This window comes from Mastomys coucha, unplaced genomic scaffold, assembly GCF_008632895.1.
Source record: "Mastomys coucha isolate ucsf_1 unplaced genomic scaffold, UCSF_Mcou_1 pScaffold7, whole genome shotgun sequence".
Classification (NCBI taxonomy): domain Eukaryota; kingdom Metazoa; phylum Chordata; class Mammalia; order Rodentia; family Muridae; genus Mastomys; species Mastomys coucha.
Window position 1 is genome coordinate 9,815,292 of NW_022196913.1, and position 22,242 is coordinate 9,837,533.

A 22,242-nucleotide genomic window follows, 5' to 3' on the forward strand; every position below is an offset into this window, starting at 1 on the left:
CTTTTTCACCTGTCACTGCCGTCATATCACCAGTTCCACCTCTCTCCACAATACATGAATGCGCCACTCCTCTATCTCTCCTTCATCATTCCTATTCTCCATCACTGGTTTTCTTCTTGCAGTGGCTCCTGCCAGATGCCTTTGAGCCAACTGCCAAGCTGGCTTCTTCTGGGTAAAGATCATTTGTGCCTTATTTTAAATTGTTATTATATATACATATATATATGTATGTATATATATATATGTGTGTGTGTGTGTGTATGTGTGTGTATACATGTGCTATATAATTTATGATATATGTAATATGCATGTGTAAATGTTTCTGAGTATGCAAAAGAGTGGGTCTGCATCAATATTTATTGTGCCTTTTGTTGTGTTCTTTTCTTTGTTTGTTTTGTCTTATTCCAATGTATTAGTTTTTGTACATTATTATGTTACCAAGTTATATTATATAATATATGATATTATAGTATACATAATTATATATAACATATAATAATATACTATATAATTATATATAATGTATATTATATTACTTTAGAAGCCTGTTTTTGTTTTCTAATGGAAGAGAGAAAGGTGATGGATCTGGGTGAGAGAAGGATTGTAGGGAGGGAAAAGAATAATCAGCATTCATGTATAAAAAAGGTCCATTTTCAATAAAAATAAAGATTTTTTTTCTTGTATTTAAATCAACTGGATTTCATTTCATTTTCACTTGCAGGAACAGGTTAACTCCCACACGATTATATATTAGCCAGGAAAGCAGGAGAGGAGCTTTCATTATTTACGTGCCCTGTGAAGGCAAACATCAAGCAGAGCCAGCTTACCTTGAAGACTGACAGATGATGAACTCCAAATGTCATTGTGTGGAACTGAATGATGGCCATTTCATTCCAATGCTGGGTTTTGGTACTGCTTTGCCTGTAGAGGTAAGATCAGGGTTGCTGGGGTTGAGGGTCCAGAAGAAATAGAATCAGAATGAGTGTAATTCTGCCTGTAAAATCACTCACTTTCTGTTGCTTTTACAAAGCCAACTGGTAAAGATATTACTGTGATAAAGTTTCTTCAATAAGATGTGTGAGCCCTTTAATTTGGTGCTCTGCTTTGTGTTGGACTATCTCATTTTAATTAAAGAGTATGGGCTAAGTAAGCATCTCCCTGTATTCTTTTTCTGGATGTTAATGTTATCACTCTCAAACAAATGGGTCTTTAACCTTTAATTTCCCTCAGCCTTTCCAATGCTGTTGTAATGGATTTTGGTTGAAGAACTAACTTCATTAACTACTGTTGATGAAAGACAAACAGCAAGAAATAAAATTGTGACAGAGACCTAGCAAAACCTAGGAACTTAGTGATGACATTTAGACACAATTGGTCTGCATTCAAACATGTTGAATTTAATGCACAATGGTACAATTATTTACAATGAAAGTATGGAACTGGAGATTTCACTGTCCTGGTATGAGAGCTGCTTTCCATAATGCACTTAGCCTTACTAAGGATATGTATCTAAGGACTGGTTCCTATAATGCTGAATTCATTCTTATAGTCTATAAATTTATTCTTTTAAATATTTGTTTGTTAGTTCGCTTCTCATTTCCCCTTTCCTGCCTCCCGTTTCCCTCCTTCCTTCCTCCCTTCCTCTATGTGTTAACATGTATGGTGCATACTTGCCATGGTACTGTTGTGGAGGACAGAGATCAACAGACTTAGGTAATTTCTTTTTCATCATGTGCATCTCAGGGATTGAAAAGGGTCAGTAAGATTGTTGATAAGTGCTTAACTTAATGAGTCATCTCAATGGTGTTTTAAATTGCCCAAAAGTACAATAATGAACAATGGCGAGAATTCTTTAAATTGTGGAAGAGAGTAAAATAAAGGGCAGGAGAAAATTGGAGCACATAAAGAATCCAAAAGAAAGTAAGAATGGCCTCCAGAGGAGGTATCAGGATCTGGTATCATGTGTGTTGTAATGTTATTGCTGAAACTAAGAACACTGATATCATATGTAGATGGCAACTGCACTGCCTGAACAAGCACAGGGATTCACATAGACATAATCCAATTTGGAGACAGGATTTAGGGATAGGTTAAGTCAAGTGTTTTATGTAACAGACTGTGAATGAAGGTCTTTGAATAGAAGCTCTAAACATTAGTCATTTATACATCAGAATATACTTTGTGAATTCACTGTTCAGGGAATTTAATGTGTTCTTTTTCTTTCTTTTTTTAATTAGGTATTTTCTTTATTTACATTTCAAATGATATCTTCGTTTCTGATTTCCCCTTCAAATAAAGAAAAACCTGTTCCCTCCCCACTCCCCCTGCCTACTCACCCACACTCTCCCTCTTCCTAGCCCTGGCATTCCCTAACACTGGGACATAGAACCTTCACAGGACCAAGGGCCTCTCCTCCCATTGATGACTGACTAGGCCATCCTCTGCTACATATGCAGCTGGAGACATGCATCCCACCATGTGTACTCTTTGGTTGGTGGTTTAGTCCCTAGGAGTTCTAAGGGTACTGGTTAGTTCATATTGTTCTTCCTAAGGGACTGCAAACCCTTCAGCTCCTTGGGTCCTTTCTTTAGCTCCTTCATTAGGAACCCTGTGCTCAGTCCAATGGATGGCTGTGCGCCTCTACTTCTGTATAAGTAAGGCACTGTCAGAGCCTCTCAGGAGAGCTATATGAGGCTCCTGTCAGCCAGCACTTGCTGGCATCCACAAAGGTGTCTGGGTTTGGTGATTGAATATGGGAAGGATACCCAGGTGGAACAGTCTCTGGATTATCCTTCCTTCAGTCTCTGCTCCATATTTTGTCTCTGCAACTTCTTCCATGGGTATTTTGTTCTCCCTTCTAAGAAGGATTGAAGTATCTATACTTTGATCTTCCTTCTTGAGATTCTTGTGGTTTGTGGATTGTATTTTGGGTACTCTGAGCTTCCTAATACCCACTTATCAGTGAGTACATATCATGTGTTCTATCTGCCTTTCTTATAAGAAAACTTATAGAAGATCCATGGTATAAGAATATGTAAGAATTAGCATTGTAGGGAGAAACAAAAGATAGAATTTAAACTACCTCAATCAGCTAGAGTAGTTTTACTTGATGCCAGAAATGAGGACTTTCTTATTTTAGCCATGCTGTGATCATAGTTATGAGCCCAGCCACTCAATGACCCATGGTCAAGGGAACAGAGGTTATGTGTTTTAAGCTGGATATTTGTAGCTAAGGATAGAAAGAGGATGGGGGGGTTATTAGGAGTAGACTAGGGAAGTTAGCTATTTTCTAAAATTAGCTATTATGAAATGGCAGAAAGCATTAGATTTTTGCAAAAACCATTTATGTAGAGGCAAGGATGGCTGTTTTCCTTCTAAAATCATCAAATAGTTGTCTTCCTGGAACTTTGAACTTAAGTTCAGTGTCTCGGGTTATGAAGTCATTCCCTTACACAGCATTTAATTTTTATGTCAAATGGAGCATATTTTCTTGTATAATTTTTGTTTAATATTCTTATGATTCCCTGTAGTCCTGGATCTTAGATACTAGTGGACATCTCTTATAACAATGACTAACCTGCAATTGCCAACAACAAAAGAAGTTCTCAGATTGCCTTATTCTTGTTACCCCACAGACAAAGAACTTAATCTTAACTGGAATTTTTACTCCAAAAGACATAGGAGAAAGTTGGTATCAGAGAAGGTCACATTTTGTGATCAAAAGCATTGTGAATCACTAATACCCATCTATAAATGCTACTTTTTTGTTGCTCTCAGTTTCCCAGGAGTAAAGCTAAGGAGCTCACCAAAATAGCTATAGATGCTGGTTTCCATCATTTTGATTCTGCTTCTATGTATGATACCGAAGTTTATGTAGGAGAGGCCATCAGAAGCAAGATTGCTGATGGCACTGTAAGGAGAGAAGATATATTTTACACATCAAAGGTACTGCTTACATAATTTATCTGTGAATGAACAATGATGTTTGAAGAGATGTTCACATGATTGGATCAGTAATTGTTAGTGAATTGTATTTTCTTGTCTATCTTTTACTGACATACTTTTGTGTATTGGATATAGTATTGAGTCACTTTCTCTTTATTCATGTCATTAGATTCAGGAATTTAATGCCTATCACTTCTGCATTTTATTTCATAGCAATGTGATGTAAATTGGACTATGGAAAAGAGTAGTCTTGCTTATCTCCTGGATTGCATTTTAATAGTTCTCAACACTGAAAAATTTAGATACTTTTATTAGTAAGACAAAATAAGATAAGACTTTCAATTTTAATTAAGATATAACTAATCCTATTTATATTATATATAATATACAATAAAACACTGAAAATATTTTCCCATAGTTACAAGAATTAAGTACTATATAAGACAGAGTACCAGAGATAAGAATCCAAGATTGACATTTAATGTCCACAGGTACATACTGAATAAGCAAAACATTACACATATGTGGACACTCACACAACTAATTCTTCCATATTGAGTTGACTGGGTAAGAGCATTAGACTAGGCACTTCCTTCACATTTTCAACCCAGGGAAATAAAATATTGATGAAAAACATTATTATTACTACTCGATTAGAATGTTGTATGTTGAGTAATTTCAAAGACTAATTCATAATAAAGAGATATTTACATGCCTAGATCAGATTAAAGGACATTTGGATAGAAGTAGAATATTCCCTGTGCACAGCAATATCAAATCAGTAGAAAAATGTCCTTGTATTAGGTGAAGCAAATGATTAATTATTAGGATTTATTAATTCAATTTGAATTCCATCTTCAACTGCAGCTTTGGTGTACTAACCATCGCCCAGAACTGGTGAGGACTTCCTTGGAACAGACACTGAAGAAACTTCAGTTGGACTATGTGGACCTGTATCTCATTCATTACCCAATGGCCCTGAAAGTATGTTGCTTGAAATTCCAGAAATACTTCATATAAACTATAGTTTGGAATTATAGTGACTTATTGATGTGGCAGCTATAGCTACTATGCATCTAAAATACATATCTTGCTGAGGCTCAGAGATCATAGTAGAGGAGGGGAAAGAATGAGTTTATGGTCCAGGAGAGTAGAAAGATTGTTGTGAGATTACATCTTCTAGAGGTGGCAGAGAAGCTATACCTATGAAGTTTCACCAATGTGCTGACCTGACTGGAACTGAACAAGGACCAGTAGACATGTTAATATGGAGGGGGGAAGTCTTGTGGGGCCTAATATTAGACAACAAACAAATAAACAGAAAACAAACACAAAAATATATTCATAGAAAACTAAGGAATGCTGAAAGCAAGTTAGATACTCTTCCCAAAAAAGAGACCTCATATTGGCTATCCACCAAATGGTTAACTCTAAATAATCATAAAAAAGCCAACAAGCACATTTCATAATGACCCAGAGATACAATATTTATAAAAAAACATATATATATATATATATATATATATATATATATATATATATATATATATACACTTTCATATACATATGAAAATAGAATCTTAGCACTCAAGGGTGTTTCATAGTTTCATATTACTCAGCATTCAAAATATGTGACAAATATTATTACATTGAATATGACTCATCTATCTTATGGGGATTTAGTTCTCAGTTCTTCCTTTACCTAGAAACATTGCTATTGGTTGGAAAAGGCATTTGTTGAGAGTTTACTTTAACATTTGTTTCTATTCCAGCCAGGAGAAGAAAAATTTCCAGTAGATGAACATGGAAAATTAATATTTGACATAGTGGATTTCTGTGCCACCTGGGAGGTGAGTACTAGAATCACAGAGCACAGGGGTAGTGCATACAGAGAAAAAAATCAGGCCATAATTTCATTTGTGAGAGTAGAGTATACCTTCTGTCATACAAACTGAAGCTATTTCCAAGGGCTATTAAGTGTAAGAGGTGAGGTCACATTCATGGCTTTAATGTAGTAGAAATCTAAGAAATACTCAACCCAAGAAAGTATTTTTTATGTTATCTTTTCCTCCCCAGGCCATGGAGAAATGTAAGGACGCAGGACTAACCAAGTCCATTGGCGTGTCCAACTTTAACCGTAGACAGTTGGAGATGATTCTGAATAAGCCTGGGCTCAAGTACAAGCCTGTTTGTAACCAGGTGAGGATCCTCGGCCTCTTCTTGTTCATTTTTATGTATCCTTCTTTGCCATTGGTTAATAGATATTCTTCTAGCATTCACCTTAGCTTTGTGGAACAGCACAAGCCAATAGCAGAGTGTTTGTGGATAGGGCATTGAAGATCCTTGATTTTGTGTTGATTGACAGTCTTAGAGGAAAATATTGGTGGATCCTTTTCTTTTTTTTTTTATTTACATGTAAATTTCTCCATTCCCAGTTTCCCCTCCAAAAATCAAAGAAACAAACAAAAACAACCAAAACAAACCCCTGTTGCCTCCCACTTCCCCATGCCTGCCACCCTGCCCTCTCCCACTTTCTGGCCCTGGCATTCCCCTACACTGGGGTACAGAACTTTCACAGGGCCGAGCTCCTCTCCTCCTATTGATGATTGAATTTGCAATCCTCTACTATACACATGCTGCCTGAACAATCAGACCCCTCCATGTGCAGTCTTTGGTTGGTGGTTGAGACCCTGGGAGCTCTGAGGGTACTAGTTAGTTCATATTGTTGTTCATCCTAAGGGGCTGCAATCCCCTCAGCTCCATTACCAGGAAACAAGGATGCTGTGGCATTAACAGATGATTACTCTTGGGCTCATAGGCTTTGTTGATTATGAATGACAACTTAAGAAACCCTAAAATTGAAGTAAAGCAGACAACAATTCTCATCCAGGTTAGAAGGAAGAAGTTTATTGTTTTTGTTGTGAAATTATTTAGGGTATGTTAAATTAAATATGGAGAAACCTTGAACAACACATCAGCAGAATTTGTTCTTGCTATACTTCAATAAATTCTCCTGGTTCATGGAATCATATGAGTTTTGAAATAATTTCTTTGTATTCCTGTCTCCATTCCTTCAGATATTTATAACAACTTCCAGTAGACAAGTAAAAGTCATATATGGGAAAGGAAGTTATATTCTAAAACTTTTTTTAGGAATGAGGTTACATATTCTTTTATGGTTGTATTTGCATAGTGAGAATGTACAGAGATTTTTTTTTCATTTTTTTAGTAGATGTTTTCTTTATTTACAATATCTCCTTTCCCAGGTTCCCCTCCAAAAGAAAAAATAAAGAAATAAAATAAAATAAAATAAAATAAAAAATCAAAAACTAAAACAAACCCCTGTTCCACCTCACACCAGTCAGAATAGCTAGGATAAAAAACTCAGGTGACAGCAGATGCTGGCAAGGCTGTGGAGAAAGAGGAACACTCCTTCATTGCTGGGTGCAACTGCAAGCTTGTATAACCACTCTGGAAATCAGTTTGGTGGTTCCTCTGGAAATTGGATGTAGTACTACTAGAGGACCCAGCTATACCACTAATGGGCATAAACCCAGAAGATGCTCCAACATGTAATAAGGAGACATGCTCCACTATGTTCATAGCAGCCTTATTTATAACAGCCAAAAACTGGAAACAACCCAGATGTCCCTCAACAGAGGAATGGATACAGAAAATGTGGTACATCTACACAATGGAGTACTACTCAGCTATTAAAAACAATGAATTTATGAAATTGTTGGGGAAATGGATGGACCTGGAGAATATCATCCTGAGTGAGGTAAACCAATCACAAAAGAACACACATGGTATGCATTCTCTGATAAGTGGATATAAGCCCAGAAGATCAGACCACACAAAGTACAAATCACAAACCATAAGAAACTCAAAAAGAAGGAAGACCAAAGTGTAGATACTTCGTTCCTTCTTAAAAGGGGGAACAAAATTCCCATAGAAGGAGTTGCAGAGACAAACTATGGAGTAGAGACTAAAGGAAGAACAATTTAGAGACTGCTCCACTTGGGAATCCTTCCCATATTCAATCATCAAATCTAGACACTATTGTGGATGCCAGCAAGTGCTCAATAACAGAGCCTCCTGAGAGGCTCTGACAGTACCCAACTAATACAGAAGTAGAGGCTCACAGCCATTCATTGGACTTAGTACAGGGTCCTGAATGAAGGAGCTAGAGAAAGGACCCAAGGAGATGAAGGGTTTGCAGCCCCTTAGGACAAACACCAATATGAACTAACTAGTACCCTCAGAGCTCCCAGGGACTAAAACGCCAACCAAAGAGTACACATGGTGGACTAGTGGCTCCAGCAGCATATTTGTGGCGATTAATAAGAGACCAGTATCACTGAGGTGAAATTTTCTGGGAAGTGTTTCTGAGAATGCAAAGAAGCTGTGTTCCAGTGGTAGCCAAGGTTGTATCTCCTGTTGCAGGTGTACTTTGTAATGTGTAAGAGTCACCCAGGTGGTACTGGTTGTGAAGGCTTGAAGGGGTCATGAAGAGCATCTGAGGCTTGAAATTGTGAGAGGCCATGGAAGTCCATTGGTGATGGTACAGCCTCAGTTGTAGTTGATGGCCTAGGACTGAAGGAGTCATGCAAAGGATTTGAGGCTTGCCACCATGAAGAGAGCCTGTGAGAGGCTACTGGTGAAGCCTAGTCACAGCAGAAAACCCCAGTGTATTGGGGGTGCTAGTACCATGGATGATCACCAAGACCAGCAGCAGCAGTGCAGTAGATCAACCTGATCTTAGAGTGCTACAGAGGGCAGAGTTAGAGAAGTGGCACCAGCCTGTTGAAGGAACCCAGATGATCATGTGTTAATACTAGCCAGTGAAATAAGAATCTGTAATATTGAAGTTGTCTTGGAGACCCCCACATGTTTGAGATGCTGGAGTCATGAGCTATCTGCTGAGGAAAGCTGCTAACACAGAGTAGAACCAGCTCAGGAGACATTTTTGATTGCAATAGAGATGAAAAAGGAGTTGGAGATCTGAAGACCAATTTGAAATCACACATGGAGATGAAAGTTGGAGTTAGCCAAGATGGTTGGTTTCTTGGCTTGCTTTGCTGATTAATTATTAAGTGATTGTATGAATCTCAAAGGAGACTTTGAACTTCGGATTTCTAGCATTGTTTAGACTGCTATACACTATAGGGACTTTGGAAGTTGGACTAAATGTACTTTGCAGTACACTATTTTTAGGTATGATCTCATAAACTCATGTGTTTGAACAAGCCTATGGGGTCCAGGGAGGGGAATGTGATAGTTTCTATGTGCTTGTCCCAGGGAGTGGCGATATTAGAAGGTGTGGCCTTGTTGGAGTAGATGTGTCATGAGGGGTTTTAAGACTAACATCCTAGCTGCCTTGAATCCAGTATTCTGCTATAAGCCTGCAGATGAAGATGTATGTAAAACTCTCAGCTCCTTTTGTACTATGGTTGCCTGGATGCTGCTATGTTCCCACCTTTATAATAATGGACTCAACCTCTGAACCTGTAAGCCAGTCACAATGAAATGTGATCCTTATAAGAGTTGCCTTTGTCATGGTGTCTGTTCAGGCAGGAAAATCCTAACTAAGACAAATATCCAATATTTTCTTTTAAACACTTAAAAATTGAATGTGTTCTTTTGAAAATTTATATATGTTCTAGTCAAAGCCCCTCCATCCTATATTATTCCCTTCACGACCCATCTCCAACCCCTTTCTTCTTCTCAGGAACCTTTATTTTCATTTCTTTGTTAATGATCTACTGCAATCAATTAATGTTTCTTGCATCAGAATGGGTAAGGAGATGTATACTTAAGTTTTGGTGTTGTTATATTTAGATGCATAGACTTTCCTAATTTAGTTTATTATATTTTAACATGTCCTTTATATCAATGTGTGATTTCATGAAATATGCTATCTTTCTTTATTCATCTGCAGGTAGAATGCCATCCTTATCTCAATCAAATGAAACTTCTGGATTTCTGCAAGTCAAAAGATATTGTACTGGTTGCCTATGGTGTTCTGGGAACACAAAGATATAGTGGATGGTAACTGAGTCATTAAAATTAATTATAAATTAAAAGTTGTTGTTAGCATACCTTTAGTCTTACACTTCTATAGAGGGTGGTTCTGATGTTATGTTTGCCAATTGGCTGCTGGTCTGTCAGTAAATAAAGCCTGGTTCCATTGCTTTGAGAAAGGTATAATCAGTACTTCAAGGTCCTGAGAGGAAAAGGAGAGATGGAAAGGAGGAGAAAGACATTCACCATGTTTTGGAGAGAGGAGAACCAGGCAACAACATGAAATTTCAAAAGAGAATGGCCACTCCTGCAAGTGGGAGGTCAGGGGAGTTTAGCATTTGAAGTTTAGGGCAGGTGGGAAAGACTGAGATAATAAACTGATATGGGCATGCTTTTCCAGGCTGGAGATAGTAGCAATTGTTCCAAGAAAGGAATTTGAAATTGAACAACTGTGTGTTTGTATCTTTTATCCATGGATTCAAGGGAATCTGGGAGGGGGCTGGTAGCATGGCCACTTTCCAGAGCAAAGGCAGATAGAGTGTAAAACTACACACTACACAATTCAAAGTCTTGAACTCACTCAGGTGATTTGGAAGCAGAAGATTTTCATTTTAGAAAAAAAATAAAAGATTACAATGGTGTTACACATGTCCAGGTACACACATGGGAAAATCAATTCTCTATGGCCACCTTTGTGGTTATTTGAAATTTCTTTACATGCTTTAGCCTGAGATATTTAACCTCCCTATATTTCATTCCAGGGTAGACCAGAACTCCCCTGTTCTCTTGGATGAACCAGTTCTTGGCTCCATGGCAAAAAAATACAATCAAACCCCAGCCCTGATTGCCCTTCGCTATCAGTTGCAGCGTGGGATTGTGGCCCTCACCGTCAGTCTCAAAGAGGAACGGATCAAAGAGAACATGCAGGTGATGAGTGAAATTGTGGGCTTCCAAATTGTTCACACCAAGTCACCATATGAACTTCTTTGGCAACTCAGAAGCCTTGCATGAGTGGAATCCTTTTATCTGATTTTCCCATGCTTGTGCTTTATATACATCTGAAGGTTTGTGTCCTGTTCTGTGATAGCATAGCAGTTTTGCTGCAATATATAATTGGAATTGGACTGAAAACAGATTTTAGTCTCAGCATTGCATTGATAATGCACTTAGTAACCCTAAGTGAATGAAATAACCCTTTGTCTTCTGAAATGAGGCACCTAGAGTAGGTAATTTTTGGTCTACAACTTATTTTTTATATTTAAAATATTTATTTATTTATTTATTTATTTATTTATTTATTTATTTATTTATTATGTCCCCAAAGCTCCCTCCCTTCCTCCCCTTGATAGACTCCTTCACCCCATCCTCCCTTCTTTTCACCTCCAAGGAGGTTGGGCCTCCCCGATTCTCTCCCAACCCTGGTGCATCAAGTCTCTGCAGGATTTGGTGAATCCTCTTCTGCTGAGATAGGACAAGGCAGCTCTGCTACATATGTGCCAGGGGCCTCCATCCAGCCTATGTTCTTTGTTTGGTGACTCAGTCTTGGAGAGCTCGCAGAGATCTATTTTAGTTGGTACTGTTGATCTTCCTATGGGGTTCCCATTCCTTTCAGGGCCTTCAGTCCTTTCCCCAACTCTCCTAAAAGGATCCTTGACATCTATCCAGTGTTTGGCTATGATTCTGTTTCAGTCAGCTGCTGTATGGACTCAAGAACAGTTATGCTAGGCTCCCATTTTTAAGCATAATAGAGTATCATTAATAGTGACAGGGATTAGTGCTTGCCCCTGTGATGGGTCTCAAGTTTGGCCAGTTATTGCTTGGTCATTTTTTTCAGTCTTTGCTTCATCTTTGTCTTTGTTTTTCTTTTAGACAGAGCAAGTTTTGGGTTGAAAGTTTTATGAATGTGTTGTCCTTACCCCACTACTGGAAACAAGGTGGCCCGTTCATGTTCCATATCCTCACTATTAGGCATTTCTGCTAGGGTCATCCCCATTTGGCTCCTGGGAGCTTCTCTAATTGCAGGTCTCAGGGACTTCCTAAAGATTCTCCCAACCCTGGCACCTTTGGCAGCTGCAGATTTCTATTCATTCCTGTTGCCCTCTGGGCCTCTCTTCTGTCTCTTCCCACACCTGATTCTACCTTCCTATCCCCCTACTTCTCCCATCTCCCACCCAGATCTCTCCTCTCTGCCTCCCATGATTATTTTATGGCACCTTTTAAGTGGGATTTAAGCATCCACACTTGTGTCTTCCTTCTTTAACTTTTTTGGGTCTGTGCAGTGTATCATGAGTATTTTGTACTTTTTGGCTAAGGTTCAGTTATCAGTCAGTTTTTACCATACATGTACTTTTGGATCTAGGTTACCTCCCTCATGATGATGTTTTATAGTTCCATCCATTTACCTGCAAAATTCATGATGTCCTTATTTTAATTGCTTGTCATATTCTATTTTTAAATGAACCACATTTCCTTTGTCCATTGTTCAGTTGAGGAACATCTAGGTTGTTTGCAGTTTCTTGGTATTATGAATAAATCCATTATAAATATAGTGGGGCACTTGTCCTTGTGGTGTGGTGGAACATCTTTTGGGTATATGCCTAGGAGTGATATCACAGGGCCTTTGATGACTACTTCCAATTTTCTGAGAAAATGCCAGATTTATTTCACCAGAAAATAAATCTGAGTGCTTGTACAAATTTGCAATCCCCACAGAAATGGGGGTGTGTTCCTCTTTCTTCACTGTCTCACCTTCAGCAAATTGGCTGGATAAAAAAAATTAACTCAAAGAAATCAGTGGGCATCCTTTATACAAATGATAATGGGCTGAGAAGAAATTAGGAAAATAACAACACTTACAGTAGCCACAAATAACATAATATCTTGGTGTAAGTCTAACCAAGCAAGTAAAAAGACCTGTAATGACAAGAACTTCAAACCCATGAAGAAAGAAATTTAAGAAGATACAAGAAGATAGAAAGATCTCCCATGCTCACGTATCAGTAGGATTAGTATAGTGAAAATAGTCATCTTACCAAAATCATTCTGCACATTCAATGCAATCCCTATCAAAATTCCAAACACAATATTTTACAGACCTTGACAGAACAATTCTTAACTTCACATGGAAAAACAAAACACTCAGAATAGCTAAAACAATCCTAACAATAAAAGAGCTCCTGGAGGTATCACTATCCCTGATCTCAAGCTGTAGTGCAGAACAATAGTAATAAAAACTGCATGTGTTGGTAAAGAAACAGACAGGATGACCAATGGATTAGAACTGAAGACCCAGAAATAAACCCATACACCTACAGACACTTAATTTTGACAAAGAAGCCAAAACCCTAAAATGGAAAAAAGAAGTCACCTTCAATAAATGCTGGTCTAACTGGATGTCTACATAAAGAATACAAATAGACACATATTTATCACAAAGTGGATCAAGGATCTCAACATAAAACCAAATACACTAAATCTAATAGAAGAGAAAGTGGGAAAAAAAAACCTTGAGTGCATTGGTACCAGAGACAATTTCCTGAAGAGAACACCAATGGCTATTTTGTATTTTTTTGTACACACATTTATTTTAACACTTAGGTATTTAACCACTTTAATTTTATGTCAAGCATCTACAAACCGTGTAGTGAGTAATTTTTTTTAATAAGAAGAATTTTTTTTACACCACTAATATTAGTATGAGTTAAAGAAAACAACCCTTTTTCATGTTTGGACTCCTATATTTAAAACATTTATATAACTAGTTGTTCTGTGGCTAGAAGTATTTTTTTCTGTCTTGTCTGACCTCAGAAGGGTTGTTTTGTGCTTGGATCGGTTCTGTCATGTCTGTTGTGAGGTCCCTTTGTTCTAAGATAGAATCATTTGCAGGGATGCCTTCAACATAGTTCTCTTTTATCTTCCTTTTTAGTAGTTCTTAATTCTCCTTCCAACCAGCCTTTGTTTCATTTCACCACTTTGTACAATTCCCAATCAGTTTTGAACTCTTGGAAAGTGCTTCCATGTCTAACAATTTTCTAGTCTAGACTAAGAATGCCATTACTTGTGGCACATTCAACTCGCAAAGTACATTACGAGCCAGGAAAGTGTCAAGACATGTGGGAAACTCTTCTGTACCCTACGACATGTGGCTCTACATTCACAAAGTTGAATGTACATTGAAAGACACGGCATAGATATTCTTATACTCTTTTAAAAATCATACATTTTAACTAAAATATAGTTATATTACCTTCAACTTTCTCATTCCTTCCTGCATCTCCTCCCAAGTTACCTCTAACTTCTCCAACCCCTCTTCATTGTCAGATAGATAAGCCCTTCTTTCTCAATTATTTATTATTAGTATTATTAGTATTATTATCATTGTTGTTATTAATTACATATGTATATTTATGTTTATATCCACAATTGTATAAATTGTGCACAATGAATACATTTTTGTTGGTGGTGTGCATGTAGCTTTAGGGCTGATAGGTTTGTATTGGATTACCAATTAGAAGAATCATTCCTGGGAGAGGCCAATCCTGCCTCCAGCATTATTGTATTCTTATTGTCAGTCCATTAACAATGCTTTTGTATTCTGGAAATTCATTGGTATCAGTTTCTGAAGTGAATATTGAAGCTTTTCTAAAAAAAGACAAAGCTACTTTTCAAATTTTCATTAGGTATTATGAACAGTAATTTCTCCTCTGCATATTCAGATTCCCCATGGTATCTCTGTCTCTCTCTTTCTCTTTCTCTCTCTTTCTCTCTCTGTCTCTCTCTGGTTCTCTGTCTCTCTGTCTATCTCTCTGTCTGTCTCTGTCTCTCTCTCTCTGTGTGTGTGTGTGTGTTTGTGTGTGTGTGTGTGTGTGTGTGTGTGTGACTGGTGTTAAGCTTTCCTGTGTGGAGCATACCCATACCCTTCTCCATTATTTTGAAAATGTCATCCTCTGTTTTTTTTCCGGCTCATTTTTGCATTCCATCAGAATTTCCCTTCTATCATTTCCAATGTTGATAAAACATACAATTAAAAATGGATAGCAAAATTAATCATCAATGACTGATTATACATCTCTCCTTTCTCTTGTGCTCAGTTAATATGTTTTGCCTAATATATTAATTATCTGGAAATGGGTTTGGGTCTCTCAAATGATAATTCTTCTGATTTCTGCTATTACCAAATACAGCTTGATAATATTTAGTGTTTGTTATTTTACTTTTCCATATTTTCTGAAAAAGATTTTATTTTCATTTCTAATAACTACTTGCAGACATCTTTCATAGGAGAGTCCAGCAATTGTTTTCATGAACAACTCTTGCTACTGAGAAGTAAGAGAAGATTTAGGAACTTGAAATCTTGACAGTTATGTTCCTGGTGCTTTGTAGTAAAGGGTGTTAAGTAGAGTTTGAGTTTGTTTTTGTGTCTGGCTTCATATTTTCTGATGGTGGTTTACTTTGAGGTCATCATGTTTTAGGTAAACTGGTCTTAAATTTGCAATGTAGTTGAAGAGGACCAGGAGCTTCTGAACTTTTTGCCTTTTCAATCCAAGTGGTGGGACTAACAACATATGTCACTATACCAGGTTTGCTTGGGGATTTGTGGAATATTTTTGTTATAAAAGGTTTAGAATACATTTCCTAACCTCTACTCAGAATGCTTATGTTTGTGTTTGATATCACATCTGTTCATTATTTTGAAGACTATTGGATTTTGGCAGCATTATGTTATCCAACTCATGATTATTATAATGGAATTTACTATTTGCAGAAGATATTACACTACACTACACTACACTACACTAACTACATACATACTACACTAACTTTTGTAATTTTCATACTAGGTTCAGGCTATCTTCTATTCTGTCTCATACATAGAAGGAAAAATTTTGTGATTTTTTTTTATATTCCCCTTTTGTTTTAATGAATTTCAAACATTCAGATGATTTTGCATCCATGTCTATCAACTAAATGGATAAGTTGGTGTATGACTGATATTTTTATTCTTGGTATTGATTTTAAGATCAATAATGGACCAATTTGTTTAAGTAGTTACAAACTTCCTAAAGTGTATTAAAGATACGTCCTTGGAAGCCAGTTCTTGGTTACTTTGAATAACATACCATTTAATATTAGTAAAATGTCCATGTAAGTAATAGTTGAAATAACATTTTCCTATTTTGAGTGTTCTTTGCTCAGACATGAAAAAACTATATAAATGATGATTACTGAATTGTGTTACACATGTAGACAAGTGTGTTCCTGGTTTAAATCTTCTAAGCAATTTTTTCTTTTTTTCAATTATGTCAGATTTCTTTCCTCCTGACACTCCATTCAAATCTCCCTTGCCTGTTTATTGTGGATGGATTCAATATGTGGAAGAATTCTGAGTGATGCTGTCCCTGGTGTTTCATTTCTCCCTTGAATCTTTTGTTTAATATCTTTGTATTTTGTGAAATCTGAGAAATCTTCAAGCATTTTGTCAAATACCCATCTTCCCTGTTCAGTTGGTGCATTTACAATGTGCAGCTTGGCAAACATGCAGTCTAAATGTGTGAATTTGTAAAAATGTTTCCTATCTTTGTGGTAGGTTTTTGAATTCCAGCTGAGTTCAGAGGATATGAAAGTCCTTGATGGCCTGAACAGAAATATGCGATACATACCTGGAAGAATGTAAGTTACTTTAATAACTTGTTTACTCCATTTGTTTCCAGGAGGAATGCTTTTAAAGTTATCTCAATACATGTAAATCAGGTAGAAGAAACCAGAGACCAGAATCAGGAAAAGGAACTTCTGGAAATCTTTATAGTCTGCTCAGAATTCTGCGCTTATTCACAGAAGCAGGGTGAGAAGAGCAAGGGTCATTTTTATCTGTGGTTCCTGAAGGTCTGTACTGTTTGGGGAAGGAAGCTTCATAAGCCCACATTGCTACTGTATTTTCATCTTCCCTGTGGTAGTCTGAATCTGTATGTCCTGTGAATATGCACTGTAGACATTTCAAGGAAACTTCCTTGTCAATATCATGCCATCATGTCCTTTTCTCCAGCACTTGTTTAAACCCCAATCTTCTTAAATATATGACCTTGGAGTCTATGTCATCATCTGCATATAAAATTGTTCACTGTAATCAGGAAATTCAGTGGTTTTAATAATTTGAAAAACTTCACTTCCTCCTCAATGTGCTTTTTGTTCAGGAACTAAATATTCAGGTCAGAGACCTGCTGACTTGATGTGTTTGATAGCACATTCAGTATTGTAGCTTTTCTGAAATTTAAAGAGGTCAATGTAGAGTCCTAAAGAAATTATTGGGAAGACATTGGAGACCCAGAGATATGTTGAAAGATGGCTCAGTTCAGTAAAACACTTGCCTAGAAAGTGTGATTAAAATCTGGGTACAATAGTGTGCTCTTGTAATTCAAGTGTTCTGAAGGTGAAAAATGTGCAGACACACCCCGCCCCCCAGGCTTGCAGGTCAGCCATCTTATGCTAACTGTGAGTACAAGGTCAGTGAGAGACCCTGCCTCAAAAGATGCAAATGCATTCTTGAGGATTACACTTGAGTGTTTCAATGGCCTCTACATTTATGTGCATATTTGTATATATGCATATGCAATCACAAATAAACCTTCACACACATATACAAGGACACACACATATGCATTTTTTTAAAAAAATGGAATACTATATAGAAACATTCCCACTGCTGTAGATAATTTAAAGCCAAAGAAGCTGTGTTTTTCATTCTACATATAAAGCAATAGAATTCAAGACAAGATGTATTATGAATGAGGGAAAGCAGTGGGAAAATTAATTCAAAATGAAAAATATGACAATATATAAAAATTATAAATATAATGCAAAGTAGCATGGAATAAAATTGTCTAGTATGGTTTTATTCTTAACAGTATACAGAAAAATCAATAAAGTTGTACATATTACATAGAGACAGAGCTATTATTCATACTATGATCCTCAGAAGAATAATCTTTTAACTCCTTATAACTTGTGTGACTTGATAGGGTGAATAACTCCTTGAATGTGAGATTTTTGTTGTGAACAAATATTGTTTCTATTTCTAAATCAAAACCACTAAATTTTATTTGGCAAGCAGTTAATGATTGATAATTTTGAAATTGAAACTAAATGTCAGTGTAGACATTATATTTAAACCTCTACTTTAGAAAATGAAATGTTATATTACAAATCCACTAAATACACAAAAATTGGACAGTGCATATCCCCAAATACTGGTATATAGGTAATATGGTATTATTCCATCAGATACATCTATTTCATAATTATTAAGAAATTTTTAATTGGAAATTTAACATACACATTTATTTTTGTCTGATTATATGGTATTAGTATGACAATGGACTTCATATTTTCATTTAATTTAAAATATTTTCCATCTGCTTTCTTCTAATTGTAGATTTCTTTATCATACAGTGTATCTGGATTACAGTTTCCCCTCTCTATACTCCTCCCAGTTCTTGCCAACCTCCCTTCCCCTCCAGATCCACTCCCTCTCTGTCTCCCATTAGAAAAAATAGGTTTCTAAGAGACAACAACCAATCATCTCAAAATAGATTGTAATAAAACAAAGTAAGATATATTTATCTGGGCTGGAGAGATGGCTCAACGGTTAAGAGCACTGACTATTCTTTCTAAAGGTCCTGAGTTCAATTCCCAGCAACCACATGGTGGCTTACAACTATCTGTAGTAGAGTCTGCTTCCCTCTTCTGGTGTGCCCTCCTACACATAAAACAAATAAATAAATATTAAAAAATAAAGATATATTTATCTTGTTTTCCAAAATAGAATATAATAGGATAAAGATAAAACACCACATTGAAGTGGGACAAGGCAACCTAACAGAAAGAAAAGAACCCCAAGAACAGGCACAAGAGTCAGAAAACCACTCATTCACACATTTAAGATTCCCATAAAAGTTCTAAGCTGAATAAGCCAGATTCTTTAATGATCTTTTTATAGTCCTTGGACTCAATGATAACCTAAGACAACATAAGGACAAATGCAACTTAGAACAAAAGAAATTAAATATAACTATATCTTCCCAAATATTTTTAAGTAGTTACATTTATTTATTTGTATATAATGTGTATATGTATGTGTGTGGACGCATGTCATGGCTATCAGATGACTACTTGCCACAGAGACTTCTGTCATTCTAATATATATGTCCCAGGAATAAAACTTAGGTCATCAGTTGTTAGGTAGAGCCTTTCCCAATTAAGCCACCTCACCATTTCTCAATTAGTACTTCGTTTCTTGTTTAGAACAATGTTTGCTTTCCTTGATGATTTTTAACATAAAAGATTGACTATTTCTTTATTTAAAAAATATAGCCTGGTCTACAGAGTGAGTTCCAGGACAGCCAGAACTACACAGAGAAACTCTGTCTCAAAAAACAAAAAAACAAAAAAACAAACAAAAAAAAAATCACAAGTTTGTTTTCGGCCATGCAGTGGTGGCACACCCCTTCAATCCCAGCACTTGAGAGGCAGAGGCAGGCAGATTTCTGAGTTCGAGGCCAGCCTGGTCTACAGAGTGAGTTCCAGGACAGCCAGGGCTACACAGAGAAACCCTGTCTTGAAAAACAAACAAACAAACAAAAAGTATTTTTTTAAATTTATTATTCAAATGTTTTTAATTGTATTTATTTTTTAATTTAATTAAGTTTTGCCTATATGTGTCTCTGTGCACCACATGAATTCCAGGCACCAGGTAGGCCAGGAGAGGGCGTAGTATTCCATCCCCTGGAACTGAAATTACAGATAGTTGTGAGCCACCATGTAGGTATTGTGTGTAGCACTTGGGTCCTCTGGAAGAGCTGTCAGCACTTTTAAAGGCTGAGGCATCTCTCCAGCTTCTCTTTGCTTTATTTTTATTTTTTACTTTTATTTATTTTTTGCTAGATACATGTTTGAACATTTGACTCTTTATTTTCTATATGTTGAGTACTAGAGAAAGGAGGATAATAATTATCTGAATCATTTATCTATTGTTTTCCTTCCAAGTAGAAAGCAATGTTTTTGAAAGTAAGAAAAGAAGATTTTATGCCTTAGGGAAAGAAAATTTTATAATTTCACACTAAAATCAGCTAATCAACTTCACAGAATTCACTCCTTGTAGATACAGAATGATCCACTGCATTATGTATGCATTCTTTGTTTTTGCAGTTTTGAGGGCCACCCTAATTTTCCATTTTTGGATGAATACTAACATGTGAAGATGTCTTCTGAAAGGCCTATGGGTGGGACACCGCTCAGCTGCTGCCATCCACAGACTTGCCACTTCTCCTCTATAGCAACTGAGAACTTCCTGGAGCTACTCCTCAGCTAAGAAAAAAAATATATATCCTACCATTCTGAAAACAAATAAAAGATACACCCTTCAGCAAAGGGCACTGTATTGTCTTAATGCTTTGTCTTCCTCTGGACTAATGATGTCCCCAAATTAATTTGCTTAGAGTCGGTGTTTAGGGTATGGTAGAAGATAATAGTCACTTTATGAAAGGTTCTTCCATGAGAATGGGTAGTATTTTCATCTTTTGAGGATAAAGCTTGCAGGTATTTATTAATCTGTGTTTCTTCAGCTCAAGGATGGAAAATGTGTACTATGTAGTAAGAAAGATTGAGGAGGGTCAACAATAAACCCATAGTTACATTAAGCATTTTACGCATAGAAGTTCTAATGTTTACAGAATGAGATTTAGTTCACAAAGGTTGTCAGAGTCAGGTGAGAGGTGAATCAGCCTGCAGAGTTCATGAAGTTCCAATAACAAAACATCCCTTGAGATAACTTTTTATTATTTACTTATTATTTTCTTATATATCACATCAGTACTGGAGTTTTTCCTCTCTGTATACCTTTTACTCTCTCTGCCAGCTCCCCTCACTCTCAGATCCACTGACTCTCCATTGCCATTCAGAAAAGAGCAGGCTTGCCAGGGATATCATCGAAACATGGAATAACTTGTTAGAATAAGACTAGGCACATACAGTCATATCAAGGCTGGACAAGGCAACCCAGTAGGAAGAAATGGATCTCAAAAGAGTCAGAGACATACCCCAAACCTCTGTTAGGAGTATTACAAAAACACCAAGCTACACAAACATAAAATATATGCAGAGGACCTAGTTCAGACCAATACTGGCTTTATGATTGTTGCTTCAGTTTCAGTGAGCCCCTATAACCTGTGCTTATTTGATTGTATGGGCATGGTTCTTCAGGGTCCTCAATCCCTCTGGCTCCTACACTCCTTCCTACCCCTCTTCCACAGGGCTTCCAAACCTCCACTTAATGTTTGGCAATGGGTTTCTGCAACTGCTCCAATCAGTTGCTGAATGAAGCCTCTCCGATGATGATTATGCTAGACTATAGTCTATGAGTATAGCAGAATATCATTAAAAATCATTTCATTGCCACTTTTAACCAAGCCAGTCATGTTTTGTTCTATCTTAGGTTTCTGGATTATCCACCCTCTTGTTCCTGGCCATCTAAGCAGTGTCAAATGTGAGCCCTCTCTTGTGGAGTTGGCCTTAAGTTGGACAAGCCATTTGTTGGCTACTCCCACTTCTGTACCTGAACAGGTACAGAATGTACCTGATGTTTATCTGGACATATCTTGCAGGAAGGACAAATTGTAGGTCAAATGATTTGTGGCTGGGTTGATGTGCAAATCACACCACTGGAAGACTTCTCTGGTTAGAGGAGATGTCTGCTTCAGGATCCATATCCCATATTCCTAGGATTTTTCTCTAGGGTCACCCTTGTAGATTCCATGGAGCTTCCATTGCATTAAGTTTACAAATGGCTCTCCAAATATACCCAATTCCAGTTGTGTCTCTCAGCACTGTGCTCCCGCAGCACACAACTGATTCCCTGCTGTTCCCATCCCCACTCCACCTACAAAATCTACTCTATTTTCCCTTACCAGGTAGATCCATGCACCTTCCCCTTAAGCCTTCCTTGTTACTTAGCCTAGTTGGGTCTGTGGATCATAAAATGTTTATCTTTTATTTAATAGTGATATCTACTTATAATTGAGTACATATGTTTGTGTTTCTGAATATGGGTTACCTCACTTTGAATGATTTTTTTTCTAGTTCCATCTACTTGCCTTCAAATTTCATAATGTCATTTTTAAAAAAATGAGGTTTTTTTCAACCCAAAAAAATGGGTTGAGTAATATACCATTTTATATGTGTATTACATTTTCTTTATTCATTTTTTATGTCAAGGGACATCTA

At 36.9% G+C, this 22,242-nt stretch overlaps 1 protein-coding gene across 1 annotated transcript; it reads left to right on the top strand.

The window, feature by feature from the left end:
• Positions 1-771: 771 nt before the first annotated feature.
• On the top strand, positions 772-20,391 carry LOC116081947 (aldo-keto reductase family 1 member C21). Its single transcript, XM_031358721.1, has 9 exons — positions 772-929; positions 3,778-3,945; positions 4,813-4,929; positions 5,718-5,795; positions 6,022-6,144; positions 9,887-9,996; positions 10,731-10,896; positions 16,556-16,638; positions 20,170-20,391. The coding sequence occupies exons 1-9, from the start codon at positions 843-845 to the stop codon at positions 20,210-20,212; spliced, it is 975 nt and encodes a 324-aa protein (XP_031214581.1). The 5' UTR covers positions 772-842; the 3' UTR covers positions 20,213-20,391.
• The last annotated feature ends 1,851 nt before the right edge of the window (positions 20,392-22,242 follow it).

Coding starts and splice junctions, on each gene's coding strand:
- LOC116081947 (XM_031358721.1), top strand. CDS start 843: ATGATGAACTCCAAATGTCATTGTGTGGAACTGAATGATGGCCATTTC. Junction 930..3,777: donor GTACTGCTTTGCCTGTAGAG/GTAAGATCAGGG, acceptor TGTTGCTCTCAG/TTTCCCAGGAGTAAAGCTAA. Junction 5,796..6,021: donor ATTTCTGTGCCACCTGGGAG/GTGAGTACTAGA, acceptor TTTCCTCCCCAG/GCCATGGAGAAATGTAAGGA.